The 22,630-nt window shown below is 42.3% G+C and overlaps 1 protein-coding gene and 1 pseudogene across 1 annotated transcript in view; both read left to right on the top strand.

The window, feature by feature from the left end:
- The first annotated feature begins 1,513 nt into the window (after window positions 1-1,513).
- Window positions 1,514-22,630, top strand: part of ATP8B4 (ATPase phospholipid transporting 8B4 (putative)) — a 219,869-nt gene continuing 198,752 nt past the window's right edge. The window contains exons 1-3 of the mRNA XM_028147700.2: window positions 1,514-1,707; window positions 8,399-8,490; window positions 12,966-13,033. Coding sequence (XP_028003501.2) covers window positions 13,006-13,033 — 28 coding nt within the window. The 5' untranslated portion in view covers window positions 1,514-1,707; window positions 8,399-8,490; window positions 12,966-13,005. The remainder of the gene's footprint in view (window positions 1,708-8,398; window positions 8,491-12,965; window positions 13,034-22,630) is intronic.
- LOC103287551 (eukaryotic translation initiation factor 5A-1-like) lies at window positions 21,953-22,444 on the top strand (annotated as a pseudogene).

The raw sequence follows: 22,630 nt of genomic DNA on the forward strand, positions 1-22,630 counted from the left end.
ATTTCTAAGAGATGGAAACATACACATTTCTATGTTTAAAGGCATTACTTAGTTTCCCTCTAAAAATATTTTACAAATTTCTATTCCCACTAATGGTGTAGGAGAAGATACTGATTTCCTTATACCAAATAGTTGCCAATATGATAAATTAAAAAATGGCTATAGAGGCTATACCTAATTTTTTTAAAATTTAAAAGTTTTTCATTTTAAATATTTTAAAAAAACAATTGCTTCATTGCATAGGCTGTTTGTTCTTGGTCCTTTTTTAAAAATTTGATTTTTAGATAGAGAGGAGGGGAGAGGAAGAGAGAAATAGAAACATTGATGAGAGAGACACACTGATCAGTTGCCTTCTTCTGCATGCCTCATACTGGGGACCAAGCCTTCAACCAGGGCTTGTGCTCTGACTGGGAATTGAACCCAGGACCTCTTAGTCCATGGGATGATGCTCAGTCCATTTAGCCACACCAGCCAGGCTCTTGGTCCTTTTTATCATCCCCAAAAGAAAGCGATCATTCTTGTTTCAAGAATCTGCCGTTCCTTGTTACTGTAGAGCCTTGGGAGGGAGAGGCCCTCCTTTCCCTCTGCTCTGGCTCTGTGGAAAACTGGGGGCTCAGGACCAGATGTCCTTGAAGAATGGAGTTGATAATGCACAGGGGATCAGCTTGCGCTGGTGATAGAGACATGATGAAAACATACTTGGTTTCAGTACTTAACTGCAAATCTGATGCAACTTCTGGAAAATCCATAAATGGATTTAGACATATTTAAAAGGGACTATAATCCTTTCATTTTAAAAATAGTCACAAACCAAAATATTTTGTGTTCACCTAATCCCACCTTAAAAGCCAGAACTCTCTCAAAGGGATTTTGAACTACAAAGTCAAGTCCATTTCCTCCATGCATTTGTTCTTTGGCATCCTCAGGGTTAACTGTTTGCTTCTTCTGAGCTGAAATTCAGGCTGTTGGGAAACAGGAAGTGTCATTGCCCTGCCTAGTAAATGTTGCATGAGTGTGCTTAGCTTTCACCCATAACAGAGTTGAATTCCCCCTTGTAATGACTAGAAAAACACACAAACCGACCCTTGCTAATGCCTTCATGTCTGGGAAAAACAGGTGAGAACTCCAAAGATGTTTGCTTATCTCTCTCCCTCAACCAAGGGCTGATAAAAGTTTGGTAAGCAGAAGTGGTAGCTGGTCACCCCTTCCGTTGTCCGCCTCCATCCTTCTGAACTCTTGGTTCCCACCGAGGAAGTCAACCTCCCGAAGCCAGCCTCCAGGGAGCTTCCTTTTGTTTCTCCAGGATTAACCAGTTCTGCCCTGGCAGCAGCAGGCGGCAGCGATCGAAGGAGAGACTCTTCTGGGCTTTTGGTGTTTTTCCAAGGAGCGTTTTCTCCCCCAATTCCTCACTGGTAGTGAAACTGCTCTCCCACACCATCTTCCTCTTTTTCCGATGAGGTGCTGATTCTGATCTGCCACTTAGCTGCTTCCGGCGGTGGTAAGTGGTCAAGAGTGTTTTTCCCGGAGTTGGTCTCAGGTTTTCACGAATGTCCCCTGGAGACCCAGCTTGTTTTCTCTGTAATTACTAGAGCTTTCAGAATAGCCTTGCGTTTCTCACTGAGACGGCCATGGAATGGGTACCTGTGTGATCTTCCTGCACAGCTGGGAAATCTCCCCTGTGGGGGAGAGGGTTAGGTCCAGGCTGAGGTGAGTTGGAGGGGAGCTTTCAGGAATTGGTGACTTGGGGAGACTAAAGGAGTGTTAGCTCTGTGCTGTTTGGGGCTTTCCTTTTCTCTTTTCCATGTGGTTGAGGCTTAGCAAACTGTCTTTTTTTATTCTCCTCTTACTAAAAAGTAAATTTGGCAAAAGTTAGTTTGGTATGGGAAATAGGACACTTTCTTTGATGTTGATTTTTTTAAATCCTGTAATCAACACCTATTAAACAGCAATGGGAGCAGCATCACGTCCCGTTTTTTTTTTTCGTGTGTGTGTGTGTGTGTGTGTGTGTGTGTGTGTGTGTTTTAATTGGTGGGTATTTATCACTTCCTTTCATAGGAGTTAGTTTTAGTTTTTATTTTTTTTCAGGGGGTTTGTAGGTAGTGCACCTGTTCAAGGTGTTGTTTTTTCTGTGGTCAATTCATGCTTTGGACACGAACAGTTTGCCACTAAGCTCTTCCTCTGAGGCTTGAGGGATATGCTTTCAGTTCTGAGATGTGTCTGAAAAAAATTCATTCTTCTAGTCGTTTCGTTGATAGACATGAGGGACTCTCAGGTCCCTTGTTAACAAATGAGCTGTTTTGAAGAAAAAAATACTGGTAAGAAACATTAATTGGGGGCTGAAGGTTTATTAGAAAGAAGATGAGGAAATACCGTATCGCATATGTGATTCCAACATCCGTGCCCACGATCTGTCACCTTTGCTCAGGTGTTGTTCCGTGCTAGTAGCCTTGGAGCAAAATGTAAATTCAGAGTAGAATTTAATTTATATTTATTTTTTGTGCTTTTATATTGTTTCACCATGCGTGCATCATTAAAAAGGAGGGGCCAAGTGATTTTTATACCCCTGGCAGATATATTGTTTTTCCACAGGAGGATTTTATTTTGTGTTTACATGGTTAACTAGAAATTTTCATTTAGCAGGGAAACACTTAACCTATCATATCAAAGTAAACTGGAAATTGTAGCTCTCCTTGAAACAAACTTCTATATACTTGCAAGGCATGGACAAGAATTAGATGCTAGTATTTGTTTTCAGGATTTCTCATGAAAAGTAACAGAAAATGGTAACCTCCAAATGTTACACATTTGTAGCACATGTCTAAAGTCTAACTTAACTTCTTAGCAATATTAAATATTTTTCAAGTATTAACAAAGAAATTTCTGAGTGCAAACGTTAAATATTATTGAACATCGTGTTTGCGGAAACACTCTCCTCCCGTAATTTGAGGCCACCTTTATTTCCTCTCTCCTTTTCTTTACTCGACTCTGGTTTGCTGAGCACCTACCCTTTGCCAGGCTCTGGGCTAGGTGCTGAGAGGATGAGAGCTCAGTTAGGCAAGCATGGCATTTCATTTCAATGCACCCCTCAATGACCCTTCTTTTGAGGTTGAGTGTCCCCTAGGGACTCTGTCCTTGTCCTTTTATTGACTCATCCTCACCCTCTGTCCTCTCCTCACTTCTCTTTATTCTTGTTCTTCCTGAGTGAGATCATTCATTTCCCATGACTTCAACATTTCCTTATATGTCGATTCCAAGTCTGCAAGTCTGTCTTTTCTCTTTAGTGCTGACGATATTTTCAGTGACCCAGAGGCCGTTTAAGCCTAATGGGTTCAAACTGAACTTATTCTCCCACCCCAGGTCCTGCTCCTGCTCCTACACCTTCTCCTCCTCTCTCTTCACTGCTGTATTTGACATTTTAGACAACGGCACCTCTATCCGCTCATTGTCCCAAGGGAAAAACCTGAAAGTCACCCCAGATTTCTCCTTGTTCTGCACCATAACATATGAGCCTTTTATAAACTCTGTCAGTTCAACTGCAGAAACATCTCTAGGATCCAGCTCTACTTGCCTGCTGTCACTACTCCCCCTTCTCTCTCCACGCCAGTCCATGCTGAGAGAGTAACCATCCTAAAAACTCTGACAGCAGGCACTGGCATGGAGAGAACAAGGGAGCAAAGACAATGGACAAGGGGGGCTGGATTCTAATCATATAGTCTATGAAGAGATCTCTTCTGCCTTCCTATTACCTGCAGGGTCAACCACAGGCTCTTGACCATGGTGATGCTCTCTGTCATCTCATCTATCAAATGGAGATAGTCTCTGACCATAGAGTTTTGGTGAGGATTAAATGAGATGATATATGTCAAGTGCTTAGCCTGAGGTCAAGTACCCAGTGAATGATAGTCATGATGATAACAATGATGAGATTTTGCCTTCTTTCAGAATCTATCTCTTATCTATTTTGCCAGCCCCAGACCACCCCACATTCCTCCATGCTCCCTGCAGTCTGGTTGCTATGACTGCCACTGCTCCTCCTCAAACCTTCTCTTTCATGCTTGATCTTTCCACATGTTTCTCCGTTTACCCGTCCTTACCTCATTTTATTAAGCAAAATCTATTTCTTTCGCAAGGATTCTACTTGGAATCACCATCTGTGAGGTCTTAGCTGACTCTGCAAAGCAAGCTTGGTGACTCCCTCCCCTCTGACTCCATGGATCTCGGTCCCTTCTTCTATCATAGCCCTGCACATGCCATGCTAATGATTCTTCCATGTATCTGTCTGTCTTGTCTTTCTCAGACTGTGGGCTTTTGAAGGACAGATGGGGCCTAATGATCTTTGCCTCCCTCTACCCAGCCCAGGCTTGACATAGAATAAGCACCTGATAACTGATGATTGAACATCAGTAGGGATGGCTCTTGGATTTGATAGGAATTTTCCTACTTGTGGAGAGTTAAAAATACACTTAATAATAAGAACTTCCTTTTTTGAGTCTTAACTTGGTAACCGGAGGCACTGTGCTCATTCCTTTACAGTCATGACCTTATTTAGATTGCCTAGTGATCCTAGAGTTACCCTGATGGCCGCTTTGACAGATAAAAAAAACCAGGGCTTAGAAGGGAGGGGAACTTGGGGAGGTTACAGGGCTAGCAGGACCAAACCCAGTGCTCTACTCTAGTACTGGCGCATGAATAGGGGAGTGAGAAGGGGAGGGAAGAGGACCAAGTCAGGGGAGGCATTTTTGGGAAAGAAAGGCAGGATGAGGAGGGTGAAAATACACAAGGGAGGCAGAGAGAGCAGGCTAGGGAAGGAAGGAAAAGGGAAGAAGAGGGAACTAGGAGACCAAGTTGGAAAATGAGCAGGGGATAAACAGGACGAGGAAGGGGAGCAGGGTTCCCAGTGCTTTAGAATTCTGTGGCTGGGTAACAGCTGCATGCTGAACAGAATATAAACAGACTTCAGTGTTGACATGACAACTCACAACAAAATCAATCTGATATATATTATATGGGAAATAAAATAATTTATTGTGGAGGCATGGAAGTTAAATATAATTGCTAAGCAATTTATAAATTTGGCTGTACTAACCACCACTTTTATAAACATACATATAAATACGCAGACTGGCTTAAATTTTTTTTTTTTACTTCTATTTTTGCCCAATATCTACAATCTGTAAGCACTATGGTTCTTGGCAGCTGTCACTGACACCAAATATGATTAAAACATTATCTACACCTTCCACCCTAAAACTACACTCCAGTTGCACACAGAGGCCTGGGCTGATTCCTCATCCCTCATTGCTCTCACCTCCCAAGGCTGAGATTTCCCTGCCCTCTTACCCCCAAGATTTCCCTTCCCTGGGTTCTTAGAGCTGTGCTCTGGGGCCTGACCGGGGGTTATCTCGGGAATATTCTTGGGCTGGCAGGGATGGTTGCCAGCAGATATGACTGCAAGGTTGCTGTGTCCAGGGGTGGGAGGACTCAGTAAAGCATTGCTTTTCAGCCTCTGGGAACCTAGAGCCGTGGGAGGAAAGCCGAGGGGTAGGACCAGAGAAGATGGAGGGCATCATGAGGAGAGAAGGGGCTGGTTCCCTAAATCTGCCATCACAACTTCCCATCCTTAGACCCCACTATTGTTCACGTTAAAGTTGTGGGGAGTTAAAAATACACTTAATAATAAGAGCTTTTCTTTTTTTTTTTTTGAGGATTAACTTTGTAGCAGGAGGCACTGTGCTCATTCCTTTAACAGTCGTGGCCTGATTTAGATTGCCGAATGATCCTGCGAGTTACCCTGTTCAAGCAGGTGGCTTTTCAAGGTTTACTTAAGTTCACCCTGATGCTGGCCTCCCAGGGAGGCCCCCCCCCCCACAACCTTTTCCCACTCTTGGTTGGGTCAGTCCTCAGAGAGGTGTGTTGGGTTGGAAAGCAAGTGCTGTAGTGAGAAATATGAAGGAAATTCAGGGAAACGGAAAGGAAACTGGAAGATTGAAAGAGGAGAGAAGGTAGGGAGTAGGAAAGACAGACTGGGGAGGAGGTCAGGTGGGGAGGGAATACTTTTATGGAGTGAACTGTATATGCATGTTTATTTAACCTCACATCACCTCTGGGACGAAGGCAATATTATCTCTATTTTACAGATTCAGAGATTGAGTCTTAGGAAGGCAAAGTGGCTTGGCCAAAGTACCACTGGAGAGAAAGTACCTGAGCTGGGATTGGAACCTGTTGTCCTAAAAGTCTCTCCTGTATGGTACAGTCTCCAGAGGGAAGAGGAAGCAGAGTTGGGGAAAGAGGAAGACAAGCAGAACAGAGCAGAGACTGGAGAATAGAAGGAGAGGAGGGCAGGAGGTCCTCACAGGGGTGAGGACTGGGGTTGGGCTCGTGGAAGATGGATGGGTCCTTTCCCCATTGGCCCATCTTGTCCCCGAGTCCTGAGAACTGAAGAGAACCCACTGCTAAAAGGACATAGAGGATTTCTCCCAGTGGGGGCACCCCAGTTCTTCCCTGGACCCTGAGATGAAGCCAGGCAGGAAGTGGCTCACCTGGGCTTACTTGCCCTGAGAGAGCTGCCAAGAATGTGCCCCATGCTACTCTCCTGTCCCGGCTTCGAGTGCCCCTGTCTCTTCCCCAACCGCCCTGGCTTCTTTCTTTTCCAATCTCCTCCAATTCCTTTGCCTCTTTGTCACTTTACCCTATAGTTTCAGTCTTTCTCCACTGGCTCTGCTCCCTCAGTTTATACCCATGGCTCTGTCTTCCTATGCAAACACATCTCTGTAAAGTCTCATTACCCATTTACATGCATCTCCTTTATTTTACTGCAGAATGTCTTAAAGGAGTTAAATTCACTGTCCTCATTTCACCCTAACACTTATGTAGATACTTTGACAAAGAAAGCCTTAAACATAACTAATACAGTATACCCACTTTCATTGTGTGCCCCGTCCCCAAAGCCTCCTCCCCCACCCCCACCCTGTGGGTTCTGAAGCTTGCAGAGCTTATTTGCCCAGATTCTGTGATGATTTAGTGCTAAAAGCAGGACTCCCAGATCAGGCTGCTTGACTCCAAAGGACAAGCTTCCAGCCACCACATCCTGTTGCCCTTGAGAGGTCAGTAGGCTGTCCCCTTGGAGGCCTCTTGGCGAGTTTGCTATGGCCAGAGTGGGTTGTTGGTCCTGTAGACGTAGGACCATATTTCAATAGCATTCCAAAACCAGATCCGTCTTTCTGGGGCAGACTAATATTAGCTCAAGAGACGGATGATATCAAATAAAAATGACAACATATTAACTCAACATGTGTAATAGGCCCCGGCCAGGTAGCTCAGTTGGTTAGAGCATCGTCCCGATATGCCCAGGTTGTGGGTTTGATCCCTGGTCAGGTCACATACAAGAATTAACCAATGAATGCATAAATAAGTAGAACAACACATCTCTCTCTCTCTCTCTCTCTCTCTCTCTCTCTCTCTCTCTCTCTCTCTCTCTCTCCCTCTCTCCTCAATCAATTAAAAAAAGTGCAATGAAACTGTCAGGAGCACCAGCCGCTCACTTCGGCATGCATGACTAGTGCATTTTTCCCCCTGCAGGCAGACTTCCGTGGAAAAGCAAGTTATTATCAGCAGGTTGCCTAGTAATCCTGGCATTGGAGTAGGAGAATTAAATATAATAACTTGATTGTTGAATGGTCTCAGATTATTAAAGGGCATTTCAATTTAATCCTTTGCTTAAGGCATTGAGTTACCTGGGTGTCCCCATTTTAACTATAAGTAGGGACCTCCTTGAGGAATCATAATATGGACAGGATGCCCTCTTCTCTTCTGCTGCTTCAGCTTAAATGTCATGTTATCACCCTCAATCTCAAGGTGTTTGAAACCAAATTCTTATTTTCCCTGAACAAACTGGAGCCATTTTTTTTTTTCATTAGGAGAATTATTTTCTGGGCCAAGAGTCAAAACCTGAACTTGAAATATAAAAAAATAAAATTTTCATGCCAGCATAACTTTCAATCTTTTTTTAAAAAAGAAGTTGTTGCACTTTTAAATGAATTAAAGGACATAAAATAGTTATTATTTCTTAGCTACTTTTTTCTCTTCTTACTTTTCCCACTCCTTTATTTCTTATAAAACACCCCCAGGGCTTTCACACAAGGAAACCACCATTTTAATCCCTTGGGTAAGATGAAGTCAAGGTTAGGATAAGACCTGCAGGCAGCTCTCCTTTTTTCATTTCCTCTGCTTTGAGGTGATGTCAAAAAAAGAAAGAAAGAACGTATTCATGTAAATATTGTTTGCTTCAACACTTGTAAATGGTTGGATTTCAAAATCCAAAATTCCTATTTCTAGAGCTAGCTTTCACTTTAGCAAGCCTTTTTTTCTCACCTAATTTTGTTTACTCTGATTTCCTTAGACCTTCACTGATCCAAAGGTTCAAGAAAAGATGACTTTGTGTTTACTCCAGCATCCTTCAGAGGTGAAGCAAGTGTCAGCTGGAGTATTTTGGTGAGTTGATGAATATGCAGGAATGAAAGAACTAAATTTTACTTTCTCTAAGTGAAACTAGAATCTGTTACCTTAGACTCCTCCTTGAATATGCCTGGATTCCACTGTTACAAGGAAAAGATTGGACTGAAGGAAGCATAGACCTGAAGGTCAATTATTAATTTTTGTTGTAACTTTATATCTTAGAGCAGTGGTTCTCAACTTTTCTAATGCCGTGACCCTTTAATACAGTTCCTCATGTTGTGGTGACCCCCAATCATAAAATTATTTTTGTTGCTACTTCATAACTGTAATTTTGCTACTGTTATGAATTGTAATGTAAATATCTGTGTTTTCTGATGGTCTTAGGCAACCCTGCTAGCGGTTCTCAACCTGTGGGTCACGACCCACAGGTTGGGAACCACTGCTGCAGAGCCTAAGACGATCGGAAAACAGGGTTGCCTGAGACCACCGGAAAACACAGATATTTACATTACGATTCATAACAGTAGCAAAATTACAGTTATGAAGTAGCAACGAAAATAATTTTATGGTTGGGGGTCACCACAACATGAGGAACTGTATTAAAGGGTTGCGGCATTAGGAAGGTTGAGAACCACTGTCTTAGAGAATAAAAACAGTTGACTAAGATCATTAATAAGAGATAACTTTCACAAATCTTATAGAAATATTGTTTAATTCATACAACAGTGATTATAGTATCACTCTAGATTAATTACGAAGTAGAGAATATTTTGTATAAAAACAAAAATGGATTTAAAATAAAAGGTTTTAAAGATACTTTAAAAATGGTATTAGATCTCTCTCTTTCCCAATTTTTTTTTTTTTTTTGGAAGCAAGAAAAATTTTTGGTGGCCTTAAAGAAAGAAAAAAAAAAAAGAAAGAAAATGGTATTAGAGAAAGTAAAAGCAATGAAATAGCTGTATGACTTAAAGGTAATTTTAGAAAAAATATGATATGGCTTTATGTTTTATTATCTAGGGGCTTTTATAATTAGATGTTCTTATAGGAGGATCTTAAATAAGAGAGACAAAGGGTTACATGGATAGTTTCTCTTTAGTTACCTTTATGTTGCACAAATGTACTTAGGCTCATCTTTTGTACTGGTTATCTGTTAGTACTAATCCCTCAAGGCAATCTAGCAAACCAATAAGGAGAAAAAAAGAATAAGTTGGCCAGCGGCCAGTGCTCTTATTAACTTCCCGAGAGATTGAATTTGTGCCTGCATTTTCATTGCCACCTGTCAGGGTAGAGTCCCTCTTGACACCTTGCCTAAAGAATCACTCTTCCTTCCACCTGCTCCAGGGACTCTGGGCCATAAAAACAGAGCATGTTCTCTTAGTCCCCAGAGAGAGTTTTCAAGCCCTAACAAGTTGGATTAGAACTTGCTGATGAGCTGTAACCTTCTGGCCAGATGGGGCCACCCGATCCAGATGTCATTGTTTCAGAATCTATCCACCCCTCTCCCTGTTGCCATTTTTATCTGTTGTGGCCATTTTTTGGGAACAAAAGAGCCGTTCATGGACAAAAACCCACTTCTGTCCATGTTATTTCTCATAGGAAGTCTTCACCTAAAAAAAAAAAAAATCATTTTTGTGAATCTTATTTTTAAATCCTCACTTAAGGATATTGTTTTCATTGCTTTTTTAGAGGGAGAGAGAGAAAGAAACATCAGTGTGGGAGAGACACATTGACTGTTTGCCTCCCACACCTGCCACGACTAGGGCCAGGGATCAAACCTGCAACCCAGGTATGTGCCCTTGATTGGGAATAGAACCCATGACACTTAGGTCCAAGGACCAATGCTGCAACCACTGAACAACACCAGCTAGGCTTGTAAATCTTTTTTTATAGCCAGAGTGCCTCCTCTTGTCTTCCTCCCCCAAGATTTGCTTATTTCCTCCTTCTTTCTTGTGCTCTTCAATTTACCTGCAACACTCCTCCTACTGCTAAACAAATATTGCTTGTCCTTTGAGATTCTTTCTAGGCTGGGTATGGGGTGCACAGGAGGATGGGGACCAGTCAGAGGGAGGGAGCAGCCAAGAAAGCCACTATGAACTCTAGTTTGGGAAGATTTAAGGCACTTGGGTCTGGGGTATGGGAAGGGATAGTTGCTAAAAGGGAAGTGCATTTTAGCATCGGGAAGCCCTTGTTCCATTCTTTTTAGAAACTGAGGATATCCATATTTTATTCATTCAGCAAATGTTTATTGAGCACTATATGCCAGATACTGGAGATACAACTATGGACCAGACAGATGAGGTCTCTGACCTACTGGAGTCTTGGACTATTGGGGAAACAGCCAACATAACAGGCAACTATGTTTTGGAGTGATAGGGGCTCTGAAATGGGAGGTTCTGGATTCTTTGGGAGCACATTGGGAGGTGCTCCTATCTCTGATTTGGGGGACTAGGAAGGTTTTTTTAGAGGAAGTGATGCATGTGTTGATATTGAAAAGTAAGCGTTAGTCAGGTGAAAACATTAGAGATGGGGTTAGATGGTAGCAGGCAGAGGGAAGAGCATGTGTGAAGGCCCTTGAACACAGTATAGATGTGAAAGGGTGCACGGAGGAATGAGGGCAGTGAGGAGAGTGTTCAGAAATCGGGCTAGAAAGATGAGCAGGGACCAGGTTGCAGAGGGTCTAAAAAATCATTTTAGAATTTGACCCTTTTCCCCCCTAAGACCAATGGGAGGTGATTGGAGGGTTTTAGCAGGGAGGTGGGGGGTGACATGATGCCATTTACCTTTTATAAGGATGACGTTGGCTTCAACGTGGACCCTGGTCTGTAGGCACGCAAGGCAGGAGCACGGAAACCTGTTTGGAGGAATGTAAGGGAAAAACAATCACTGGTCAGCAGGCACGTCCTAGAGGCTGGGGTGGGGGGAGCAGGTAGGAGGGGAAGGGGGGATTGTCTTGGGCAGCCTCAGTGGCAGTGGTAGAAGATGTGGGAGAAGAAACAAAAGAGTTATATATTTGAGGACCTGTCCCTATTTGAAGCAGCACCTGGCAGCAGGATCCCCATCTTCTTGCTCAGATTGGTTTTAGTCACTGGTCCCTAGAAAAGCAGTGGATTCCACAAAGTGCCTTTGGCCCTATCTGTCAGGCATGCCCCCGGGACAGGAGAGGAGGAGCTGAGCCCTCAGCAGGCTGTTGCTTTTCTTGGAGGTGTTGGATGGGAACTCATGGATCTGGGAGCACGATACGGGGAAATATCGATGGTTTCAGGCTTTTTAGCCTCTGGAAGATTAACAGTGCATAAACTTTAGTGTTGATAAACTTTCTGCGTCCTCTTTTCTTGTGACTACTGAGCCATAAGTCTTGGTCTTTCTCTCTTTTGGTCTCCATATGACTGACTAACTTCTTTGTGTACTAGTATGTTTCCTGCATTCTGCCACTCCACTGCGTTGAGCAGGCAGCAAACAGGCCATTTCCCTTTCTAATGGAGAGAGCTTGTACTCAGTACCTCTGTCTACCTGGCCGTGTGTTTGCTAAGGTGCCTGAGCTCATTTCCATGGTCTACTCGCAGGCGTCCTCAAACTACGGCCCGCGGGCCACATGTGGGTGTTTTTGCTGTTTTGTTTTTTTACTTCAAAATAAGATATGTGCAGTGTGCATAGGAATTTGTTCATAGTTTTTTTTAAAACTATAGTCCGGCCCTCCAACGGTCTGAGGGACAGTGAACTGGCCCCCTGTTTAAAAAGTTTGAGGACCCCTGGTGGGTTCCCAAAGTTTGAAATCATTTGTTTTCCCCTTTATTTATTCTAAATCTTTAATAGAGTTTACTATATGAAAGACATTGGAACAGATGTAGGGAAAACAATGAAAGATAATAATGACAATATTCTGGTGGTGTTTTTCTTTTTTTTTTTTTGTAATTACCTGGAGAAGACTATTCACATGAGAATAAATTGAGGAAACATTTTGGTTGTATTTTGTTCTCTAGAACCTGGCTGATAATTACCTCTCACGTGTAACTCCCATGGTTTAGCAGTGGTTCGCAGCTCCGGCTGTGGGAAGGAATCACCATAGCACTTGAATAAAAGGCAGATGCCTATGCAAATGTCTAACCACTATGCTGCACACCTGAAACTAATGTGATGTTGTATGTCAGCTGTGATTGGAAAATAAAAAGGCAGAGGCTGGAGCTTCACCCCTGAGATACTCTGATTCATAGGGTTTGGATTATATTAGAAAATTTGGCTCAATTTGAATGCCAAATTGAATAGCACACTTGTGCTTACCTTAAGTTTGTTTATGTAGCCTTTATAGTATAAATAGTTTTATATACAATTATTTTTGCATAGAATTATTCTTATCTAGTTAGATTTGAGCCTGAGACATGGGATCTGTTATTCCTTACTATGCCAATGGCTTCCAACTCACCTAGATCTGACTAGGAAAAAAGTGAATGGATAGAAATGTATGGTTAATGAGCACTTTTCAAATAGTAATGCTGTGCACTTTTCTTTTGTAGGCCAACTGTTGAGACCCGGTGAAAAATAATCGGTGCAATAATGTTCTGCAGTAAAAAGAAACCACTTGGTAAGTACTGAGCTCTTCAAACGATACAAAGCGAATATGATTTTTAAATTAAACTAAAGTTTATTTTGTGGAAGAGTAATTTATATACAAAAACCCCACAGATCTTAAGTGTTCAATTTGATGAGTTTTGACAGTTGTGTACATCTGCGTAACTACCACCTGAAAACAAGATACAGAACATTCCAATCACCACAGAACGTTTCCTTACGCCCCCTTTCATTCATTCTCCCTGCACTCCACACAACTGTGTCTGATTTCCATCAGTTAGTTTTGCCTGTTTTTGAAATTAACATAAATGAAATAATAAAGCACATATTCCTGTGTCTTGCTTCTTTTACTCAGCATAAGGCTTTTTGACACACATCCTTATAGTTGACACACATCAATAGTTTGTTCTTCATTTTTTCTTTCAAAGCAGTATTACATGGTATCAATGTACCAATATTTAAAACTAAGATCACACAGTAATAATTTTGGTTCATGATGGCAGGAAACACATGTTGTTTTCTTGGTTGGGTAATTGGTTTAGCTGAACAGCATGAACAATATTTCAGTTTCTTTAATATAGCATCCTGGCCAGAGAGCACTGATGTTCTCTTTTGCCTCTAGTTAGTGACAGACATTTATGTAATTTTTTTTTCAATGAATGTGTATTTAATTAATTACCGCTATTTTCTCTATATTTGACCATAGACTTTTTAGAGACAAAAGGCAGGATTAGAATTGATCTAATGCACTGTTCCTCCATGTAATAACATTTCTTGACAGGTGATTAACCTACTTAGAGAGGCAATTGTTTCATGGTGAAGTCTATTCCCTTTTGGGGCACTTATTTATTGCAACATTCAGCCTCATAATGAGCTGAAATCTGTCTCAATGTAGTTTCTACCCAGAGGTCCTTAGTTATACCCTCTGGAACAAGACTTTCATTATTCCCAATGCCAACCTAAGAGTTTAGAGCTATATTGTCATAATTTTTTTCAAATGAAATGATTTATTTATATCAAATCACTGGTATAGTCTTGACAGTGTAAACATTAGATTGACCAGCTTTAACAGGGACACGTTTCCAGCAGCTACTGCTATAGGGTGTGCTGTGTTTTGGCGACACAGCTGGGGCTGTGCCTGCTCTGGCGCTGATTTGCAGAGAAAGCTGAGGCCAGCCCCTTCCTCTTGTTCTTGTTACAATGGCCACACGATTTGAGGGACTGTCATTTGTGTCACTCTCATTTGCATCATTATGACTGTGCATGATGCAAATCTTTAGGCCATAGCAGTTCCTGTAGACCTGGTATAGTTTTATGACCTAAAATAGCCACTCACTTACACACACTCAGTCAACAAATGGTTTTGAGCTTCTATGGTAGGTGAGGTAGTATCAACCTTTCTTGATTTCAAGTAGTTTTTTATGATTCAGTATAATACATGTATCCTCACACAGTTATCAAGTTTACAGTAGCAATAAATGCTGGGGTTCTTTCCCTGCATCTAGAAGGGTTCAGGAATCTGGAGAAGGGCTGCGAGTAAATTAATAAAGAGACTAGACATGAAATATGAAATTGGAAGGCATTTTGGGGAGCCAGAGGAGACCTAGCTTCAGTCCAGAGGAGACCTAGCTTCAGTTACCAAGTACTCTGATTGTCTGGACCCCTAGACTTTTTACTAACACAAATTGCCCTAAAGCAAAGCAGATATACATATCAAAAGGTAAGGTTTGGTAGGCATTATCAGGTTGGGGGAACGGCCCTCGGCTGTTCAGCTGTTTGGCCAGTAGCAGGTAATATCATGTAGATTTTCAGGTTTGGGTAAATGCTTTCAGATATTCCAGCAGGCAATAACATTATTCAGCCCTTCTGAATATATAGTAGAAGCCCATCAACCTTTTGATGAACTTTTTGCATTTTATTATGCCACGCTGGAATTAGCTTCCAGCAAATAATAGCTTGAAAACAGTTTACTAAACATTCCTTGAAGTGGTATATTTACCAGAGGAGCACAGACTTCTAATCAGCCTGGGGTTGTCAGGAGAAAAATCATGCAGAAGTGGTATTTTACCTCAGTGAGATATATAATATCTGTAGCATTAATTATGGCATACTCACATTTATACCAAGTTTTATAGAATCATCAGGAAGCTTGGATCAGTGATGCTGTACTAGTATATGACAATATACCAAATACTAGAGGCCTGATGCATTAAAATTCATGCAAGAGTAGGCCTTCCTTCCCCTGGTTGCCAGCACCAGCTTCCCTCTGGCACTTAGGACCTGGGCTTTGCTCTGGCCCCAGCTTCATCCAGAAGGATGTATGGAATGACATCTGGAAGGATGTCCAGTCTAATTAGCATATTACCCTTTTATTATCTATACTAATAATAGAGGAATATGCAAATTGTCCTGGACACTGTCACAGTAACAGTATCGACCAGCAGGCTGCCTGGGATGACAAGGCCGGCAGGGGGATTAGTGAGGGATGACCAAACGACTGAACAGCAGGCTGTGTGGGGTGACCAGGCCGGCGGGGGGGGGGGGGGGTACTTGGGGGTGACCAGGCTTGCACGGGGGGCAGTTAGGGGTGATCAGGTCAGCAGGCAGAGGTGGTTAGGGGTGATCAGGCTGGCAGGGGGGGAAGTTAGGGGCGATTGGGCAGGCAGGCAGGTGAGCAGTTAGGAGCCAGTGGTCCCAGATTGTGAGAGGGATGTCTGACTGCTGGTTTAGGCCCAATCCCGGGGGCCTAAACTGGCAGTCAGACATCCCCCAAGGAGTCCCGGATTGGAGAGGGTGCAGGCTGGGATGAAGGGAATCCCCCACCCCTGTGCACAAATTTTGTGCACTGGGCCTCTAGTTATAGATAACAGGTCAGCCACAGTGTTGTGGGAACACAATTATTTTCTCCCAGATATGCTTTATTGTTTATTAATTCCACATTTCTAGAAATCTCACATTCTTCAAGCTGTAAAAGTGTCAGCTAATTGACTCAAATATTTAAAACATTAAGATTATAGTCTATTTTCTGTTTGTTCTTTGTAATTCACCCTTTCTGTATAGCTTGATGGGAGGCCTGAAGACAAATCATTTTAAGACATATATGTGCTTTTCTACAGAGCAATCAAGAAGAGCATTGCTCTTATGTAAAATACCTAATTCAGATTTCATGTAGTTTGGTAATATGGAAAGCAAAAGGAGTAGATAATTAGAGGCTTTCTTTTAACTTGCTAAAGTTGCTCTTAACTCCACAATGTGGGGGTGTGGAGCCAGCATGCTCCACAGTGGAGCCCTTAGTATGTTTATAAGGTGCGGGGTGCAAAAAATCAGACCAGGGTCACATATGTCTTTTGTGGGCCCTTCCTCCAAAAATATTTAAAAATTATATCTTACAATTATAGATATAAAGACAAATATAATCCAGATAAAAATCTTTACTGTGTATCCAGTATTACGTTTATTTTTCCTTCTCATCTTAAAATATATGAAAATTTAAACATTTTTGTGTGCCCCTCAGAGTACTGTGGATGCTAGGCACTGTGTCTACTGTGCCTACAAATAAAGCAGTTCTTTGGTGGAAGTTTATATACCTGCTTCTCAGGCACTTTTGAGCATATACGCTAGCAAGTACTGCATTGGTTCTGCAATAAAGGGTTGGTGATAAAAAAGACGAATAAGACATGGAACCAACCTTTAGAGGTACTATGTCAATGCCCATAAAGGTACACATATGTGTATTAATATATGTGTTTTTTTCTGCTTGGATTTACCCCTTATGGAACAACAACAAATCCAAAAGCTGTTTCTTGAAGAGTTATGCAATCATGCTTGTGAAGGAATTAGTTTTTGTTGAACTTGCTTTTTGTCTACTATAGTAATTTGTCTGTAAAATCGGATCGAGTTTTTTTCAAAATCATCTATTTTCTTTGTTTAGCTAAGAACAAGGCCAGTGCAATGGAATGCCAATCATTACTGACACAGCTATGACACTTAAGGCAGTGCTGGCTTCACAAAATCTTTCTTGTAACCTGGGGGTTGGTACTGGCTCAAGAGCTCTCTTCTACTTTTTAATAACTGTTGGTGTCCAGAGAGGAAAGGGCATGGGAAAACTTTTTTGTGCTGGAGGGGAGGCCCCTTATCTGGATCCCAGCACCGTCTGACATGAGGCAAAGGGTGGTAGGGGTGAGGGAGGGGAATCAGAGTGGCAAAGATCTTAGCCCCTGTGGCTAAAATATTTACTTTTGCAAATAAAAAAACTAAAACAAACAAACAATGCAAACTCATTTCTGGTGCTGCTCTCAGGGCCTTGGGATGGAAAGTGCAATGAGCTGAAGCTTAAGTTTCTGTGGCTTCATGGTATGCCTGCTTCTGGTGGAGTCTTGAGGGCAGAGAGGTAAAGGGGTGGGTGCATGAAGATCAATCAGGACCCTGACGCCTTTGCAAAAACTCATTTCTCTCTTGAGATGAAGGGACATTGGACATTTTGAGCAGGGGAAAGAGATGATTCTTGTGGTAGACAGGGTAATGCCATTTCCCCCCACAATGTCTATATCCTAATGCTTGGAACCTATGAATATGTTACCTTACCTGGGAAAAGGGACTTTGCAGATGTGATAAACTTAAGAATCTGGAGATGGGGAGCTATACCTGGATTATCCAGGTGAGCCCACTGTAATCACAAGGGTCCTTATAAGAGGAAGACTGGAGAGTCAGAGACGGCATTGTGACAATGGAAGCAGAGGTCAGAGTGATGTGGCCATGAGCCAAGGAATGCGGGCAGCCTCTAGATGCTGGCAAAGGAAAGGAACAGAGTCTTCCCTAGACTTTCAGAAGGAACCAGTCCTGCGGCAACACCTGTAAGATCCATTTTCAGACTTCTGACTTCCGGAACAATAAGTTAATACATTTCTGTTGTTTGAAGCCATTAAGTCTATGGTGATTTGCTAGAGCAGAAATAGGAAATGAATATATTTTTAAAAGGATCACTTTGTTGCTCTATTGAAAGTAGATCATAGGGATGGGGCAGAAGCAGGGAGCCCTGAGGGGAGGCTATGGCAGCAGCTGTGGGGAGAGGTGAGGTGACTTGGACTAGAGTGAGGGAACACGAGGGGGCGAAAAGATGGCAGATTTCCTTTCTTCCCAAAGTTCTGCCTCTTTTATCTCTTTTAAAAAATATGTATTGTTTGAATGCTTCACGAATAGATAAAGCGAGGCTCCCATTTTTTCTTTTGGTCTTTTCACGCCTGGTCATGCAAGGAGGAGCAGCCGAGGAGGAGCTGATGTCCTCTTGCGAAGTGCATGCTTCACCCCATCTCAGGTGGCAGGCCCCCTCTACCAAACTCCCTTCAGTGAGTGACTGCAGCTCCGCGTGGATAAGGTGCTTGCAGAACCCCCTAGCATTACCCAGAGTTTGCATTCAGCACAAGTTCTCTTCAGAGCTGCCTGGGGCAAGTGAGGATGCCTTTTAACCACCCGTTTGGCCTTGGCTTTCCTTTCCTCTGGGTTCGCGGCCTCCCTGCTGTGCTGGTGTTCCTGGGCAGGCCTGCCCTTCCCAGCAGATCCCTGTCTTATTGGTTTCTCCTTCCCTGCTTAGAACAGACCCTTGCTCAAAGGAGCTCAGAAAATAATTCTGGAGTAAATAAATCACTTTCTCTTTGCTCCAGCAGATTTTATTTGAAACATGGATTCAGGGGTTTGAGACACAGAAACCGATATGTACTAAAGAAATGCAATTTATAGCCCCACACATTTCAAAATGACAGCCACAAGCTTTGAAAACCACAGTTTCCTGTGCAACCCCTGAGGTATCAGGCAGATGAGAGACCTCCTCACATTTCTTTCTCACGTGTCTCTCTTTTCCACCTGGGTTTTTTCCCTCTCACTTTGTGACAGGTGGCTTGCTTTCCTTTGGATGGCTGAAATGTGTCTCACCATGGAAAATTACATGTCCTCTAGCTTCTTTTAGTCTCGTGCTCCTTGGGGTAGATCCTTTTTTTTTCTTTTTGAATGGGGTACTATAAAAAGATGAAGCTATTTTCCATCTTTACTGAAAGCATTCTGATCCTGGCCCAGTCAATAAAAATGCAATTTTCCCTATAGATAATTAAATAGTAAAAGAATGTAAGTTTTGCCCTGGCTGGTGTTGCTCAATGGATAGAGCATTGGCCCATGCACAAAGGGTCGTGGGCTCCATTTCCCATTAAGGCAGTCGTTCTCAACCTTTCTAATGCCGCGACCCTTTAATACAGTTCCTCAGGGGTGGTGACCCCCAACCATAAAATTATCTTCGTTGCTACTTCATAACTGTAATTTTGCTACTGTTAATGAATCATAATGTAAATATCTGTGTTTTCTGATGGTCTTAGGCTCTACAGCAGCGGTTCTCAACCTGTGGGTCGGGACCCACAGGTTGAGAACCGCTAGCAGGGTCACCTAAGACCATCGGAAAACACAGCTATTTACATTACGATTCATAAGAGTAGCAAAATTACAGTTATGAAGTAGCAAAGAAAATAATTTTATGGTTGGGGGTCACCACAACATGAGGGACTGTATTAAAGGGTCGTGGCATTAGAAAGGTTGAGAACCACTGCGTTAAGGGTACATACCTGGGTTGTAGGTTTGATCCCTGGCTACAGTCGGGGCTCTTGCAGGAGGCAACCAATCAATATCTCCCTCTTTCTTTTTTCCTCTTTCTTTCCCCCTCCTTTCCACTCTCTCTAAAAATCAATGGAAAAAATATTCTCAGGAGGTTAACAAACAAAAAAGAATAAATTTAAAGAATATAACTTTTGAAGCGGGGTTTAGGAGAGTATTCTCAGCAAGGACTGCCCAAAGGCTCCAAGGCGAGGGCAGACGGGTTTTCTAGGAAGGCCTCCAAGGTGAAATAGAGAAGCTTAGAAGCGATAGAATGTAAGAGGTCACAGGGTCACAAGGTGAACTGGGAGGGGGCATGTGATTTGAAGGACATTCTGGATTATTGCATTCTATGAGAAAGGCTTCTTTTCTCTCTCCTTGATCTCTGGACACAGGCCCTCACTAATTTGCATTTTCCAGTAATCCCTGCACAGTACCACCAGCCATCTCTTTATATACAGAATTTATTTTAAGCTTCCTTTACAAGGGAGGCAGTTTGGCGTTTGAATTCTGATCCTACTGCATAATCTTCCTAGGTATTTTTTTTCATCTGTAAATTGAGGATCATAATAGTATGTACATAATAGGTCTGCTTTGAAGATTGATGAAATAATGCACATGAAATAATTCATATAGTATCTAGCTTTTAACAAATGCTCAATAAAAGTTAGCTCTTATTATTATTATCATCCTCCTACTCCTCCTCCTCCTCATCATCATCATCATGTTGCAGTAAGTCTTAAGTCTCCAGTTGTGAATCTATGCTTAGAAAGCCACATGCCACAGCTTACTGTATGAACATTTTACTGATTTTACTTGTAACTGGTATAATACAATTTATGTATACTGGAAGGAGAATGAATCCATAAAAAATTTTACATTTCTTTGAGAAGATATAGTAACCTTGGGAGGCATAAAGCTCCCAATAAATCAAAATTTCCAACTATCTGGACCTGATGAGCAAACTGGCTCAGTCTAGAGGAAAACAAACCCAAGGCCCTTTATTATTTATTTGAATCCTCTAACTTTGTTTCCAAGCATTTTTTTCCTGAGGACAAGAATAAAAAAAATTGTGGCAAGATTTTCTTTTTTGCCTTGATTCTCCTTAGTTTGCTGCTTAAATGTCAGTAAGTCCCACCAGCTGCAGGTCACCACTGCATTTCAATAGGAAACCCCGATTTGGGACACATCTTTTTCATTTGTATTAGAGTGTGCGCTTGGAGTCGAACCAGGAAATCTTGGAGACTGAATTATTTTCTTCAAAGCTCTCCCTACTCATTGTTCTTTCCTCATGTCTTTAATGAATTGGTTTGGCTCCCAAGCACACAGGCCAGATTGTGAAGAATGAAAGAAAATTAAGAAAGGAAAAAGCTTAAGTTATTGATTTGGCTCAAGGGAATTTTTCTGAGATCTGACCCAACCCAAAAAGCCACCACCACCAACAAAACCCAAATGATACCCCATGTGTGGACATAGGGACATTCTTCGGCTTTTGGATGGGGACCCACCTTACTGAGCAAGTGTCAGTCCATGCCATCAGGGTTTTATACAGGGACCCCAATTTATCCATGGTGTTTCATCATTTCATGATTTTGGGGATCTAAAGCCAATTGCCTGAAGGCTGTCTCCTAAGCCACATTTGGTAAAGGACAAAATCCTCCGGTGTTGATTGAACAAAGAGTCATGTTTGCTAACTACAGACTCATAGTTGCTGCAATTACTCACAGGTCCAATGGAAGCCTCCTAAATCTTCCTCTTATTTTTGATCTTGTTAACAGAGCTGCTGCATTCACTAACTAGTCTTAGATACTGAGGTGTTATGAATTGTTCACAGACAAACTAATAAAAAAGATGTAAATGACTAGTCTTCTCTTGCCCACTGGAGGTGGAAGCTGGGTAATATTTAATTTATTATGTTATGTGGGAGAAGAGCCCAGATTAAGAGTTGGGTGTTGTCTTAAAGGACCTGGAATAGAATCAATAGGGATTTGCCAGTTTCCACTAAAAATATTCAGAAAATTACTTCAGACCCTTTTGGGAAATAATAATATAACCAACTCTAAGACGGACTATCCATTTTTCAGCTATTTGCTATTAAATAAAGTTTTCTGATATTTTTCTGTTTACAAAATACATTTTCTCACTTAATAATGGCAGCACAAAGTGGCATTATTTTACGGAGGCACCATTGGTAAGGAGAGGTCATGAGTTTACATATGCTTACATGGATGATTTGGTGGAAGGAGATCTTGGGCCTCTTGCTTCAAGATCCAGGCCTCCATTGCATTTACACCAATTGGAATCAAACCCTCTTAAAATGGCAGATGATTTGGATTTTGACTCAGGAGATGCAGGGGCTCAGCTACCTTCCCAAAGCAGTGCTCAGTATTAGGAAAGAATGGCTTTATGGTGCTCAAAGGCCAGCCATGTGAGATTGTGGAGGTGTCCACTTCCAAGACTGGCAAGCACGGCCATGCCAAGGTTCACCTGGTTGATACTGACATCTTTACTGAGAAGAAATATGAAGATATATGCCCGTCAACTCATAATATGGATGTTCCCAACATAAAAAGGAATGATTTCCAGCTGATTGGCATCCAGGATGGGTATCTATCATGGCTCCAACACAGTGGGGAGGTGCCAGAGAACCTTATACCTTGGCAAGGAGACTAAGCAGAAGCATGGGGAGGAGATTCCCATTACAGTGCTGTCTACCATGACAGAGGAGGCAGCTGTTGCAATCAAGGCCCTGGCAAAATATCTGGCTCCCAGGCTGGTGGTGGGGCAGTAGTGATCCTCCAGCCTGCAGAGGCCCCCTCCGCTAGCTTGGCCCAGCTCTGGCCTGGCCTTTAGCTGGACTCTTACACAACTTATTTGATGTTTTATCTTGGTCTTCCTTACCCCCGCCAAATCTGCTGGGGAGCCCCTGTTCTTCACCCTGCTCCCTTGGCCAGGAGTGAGTGAGCCATTGTCTTGG

This window comes from Eptesicus fuscus, chromosome 5 (assembly GCF_027574615.1).
Source record: "Eptesicus fuscus isolate TK198812 chromosome 5, DD_ASM_mEF_20220401, whole genome shotgun sequence".
In the NCBI taxonomy this organism is placed as follows: domain Eukaryota; kingdom Metazoa; phylum Chordata; class Mammalia; order Chiroptera; family Vespertilionidae; genus Eptesicus; species Eptesicus fuscus.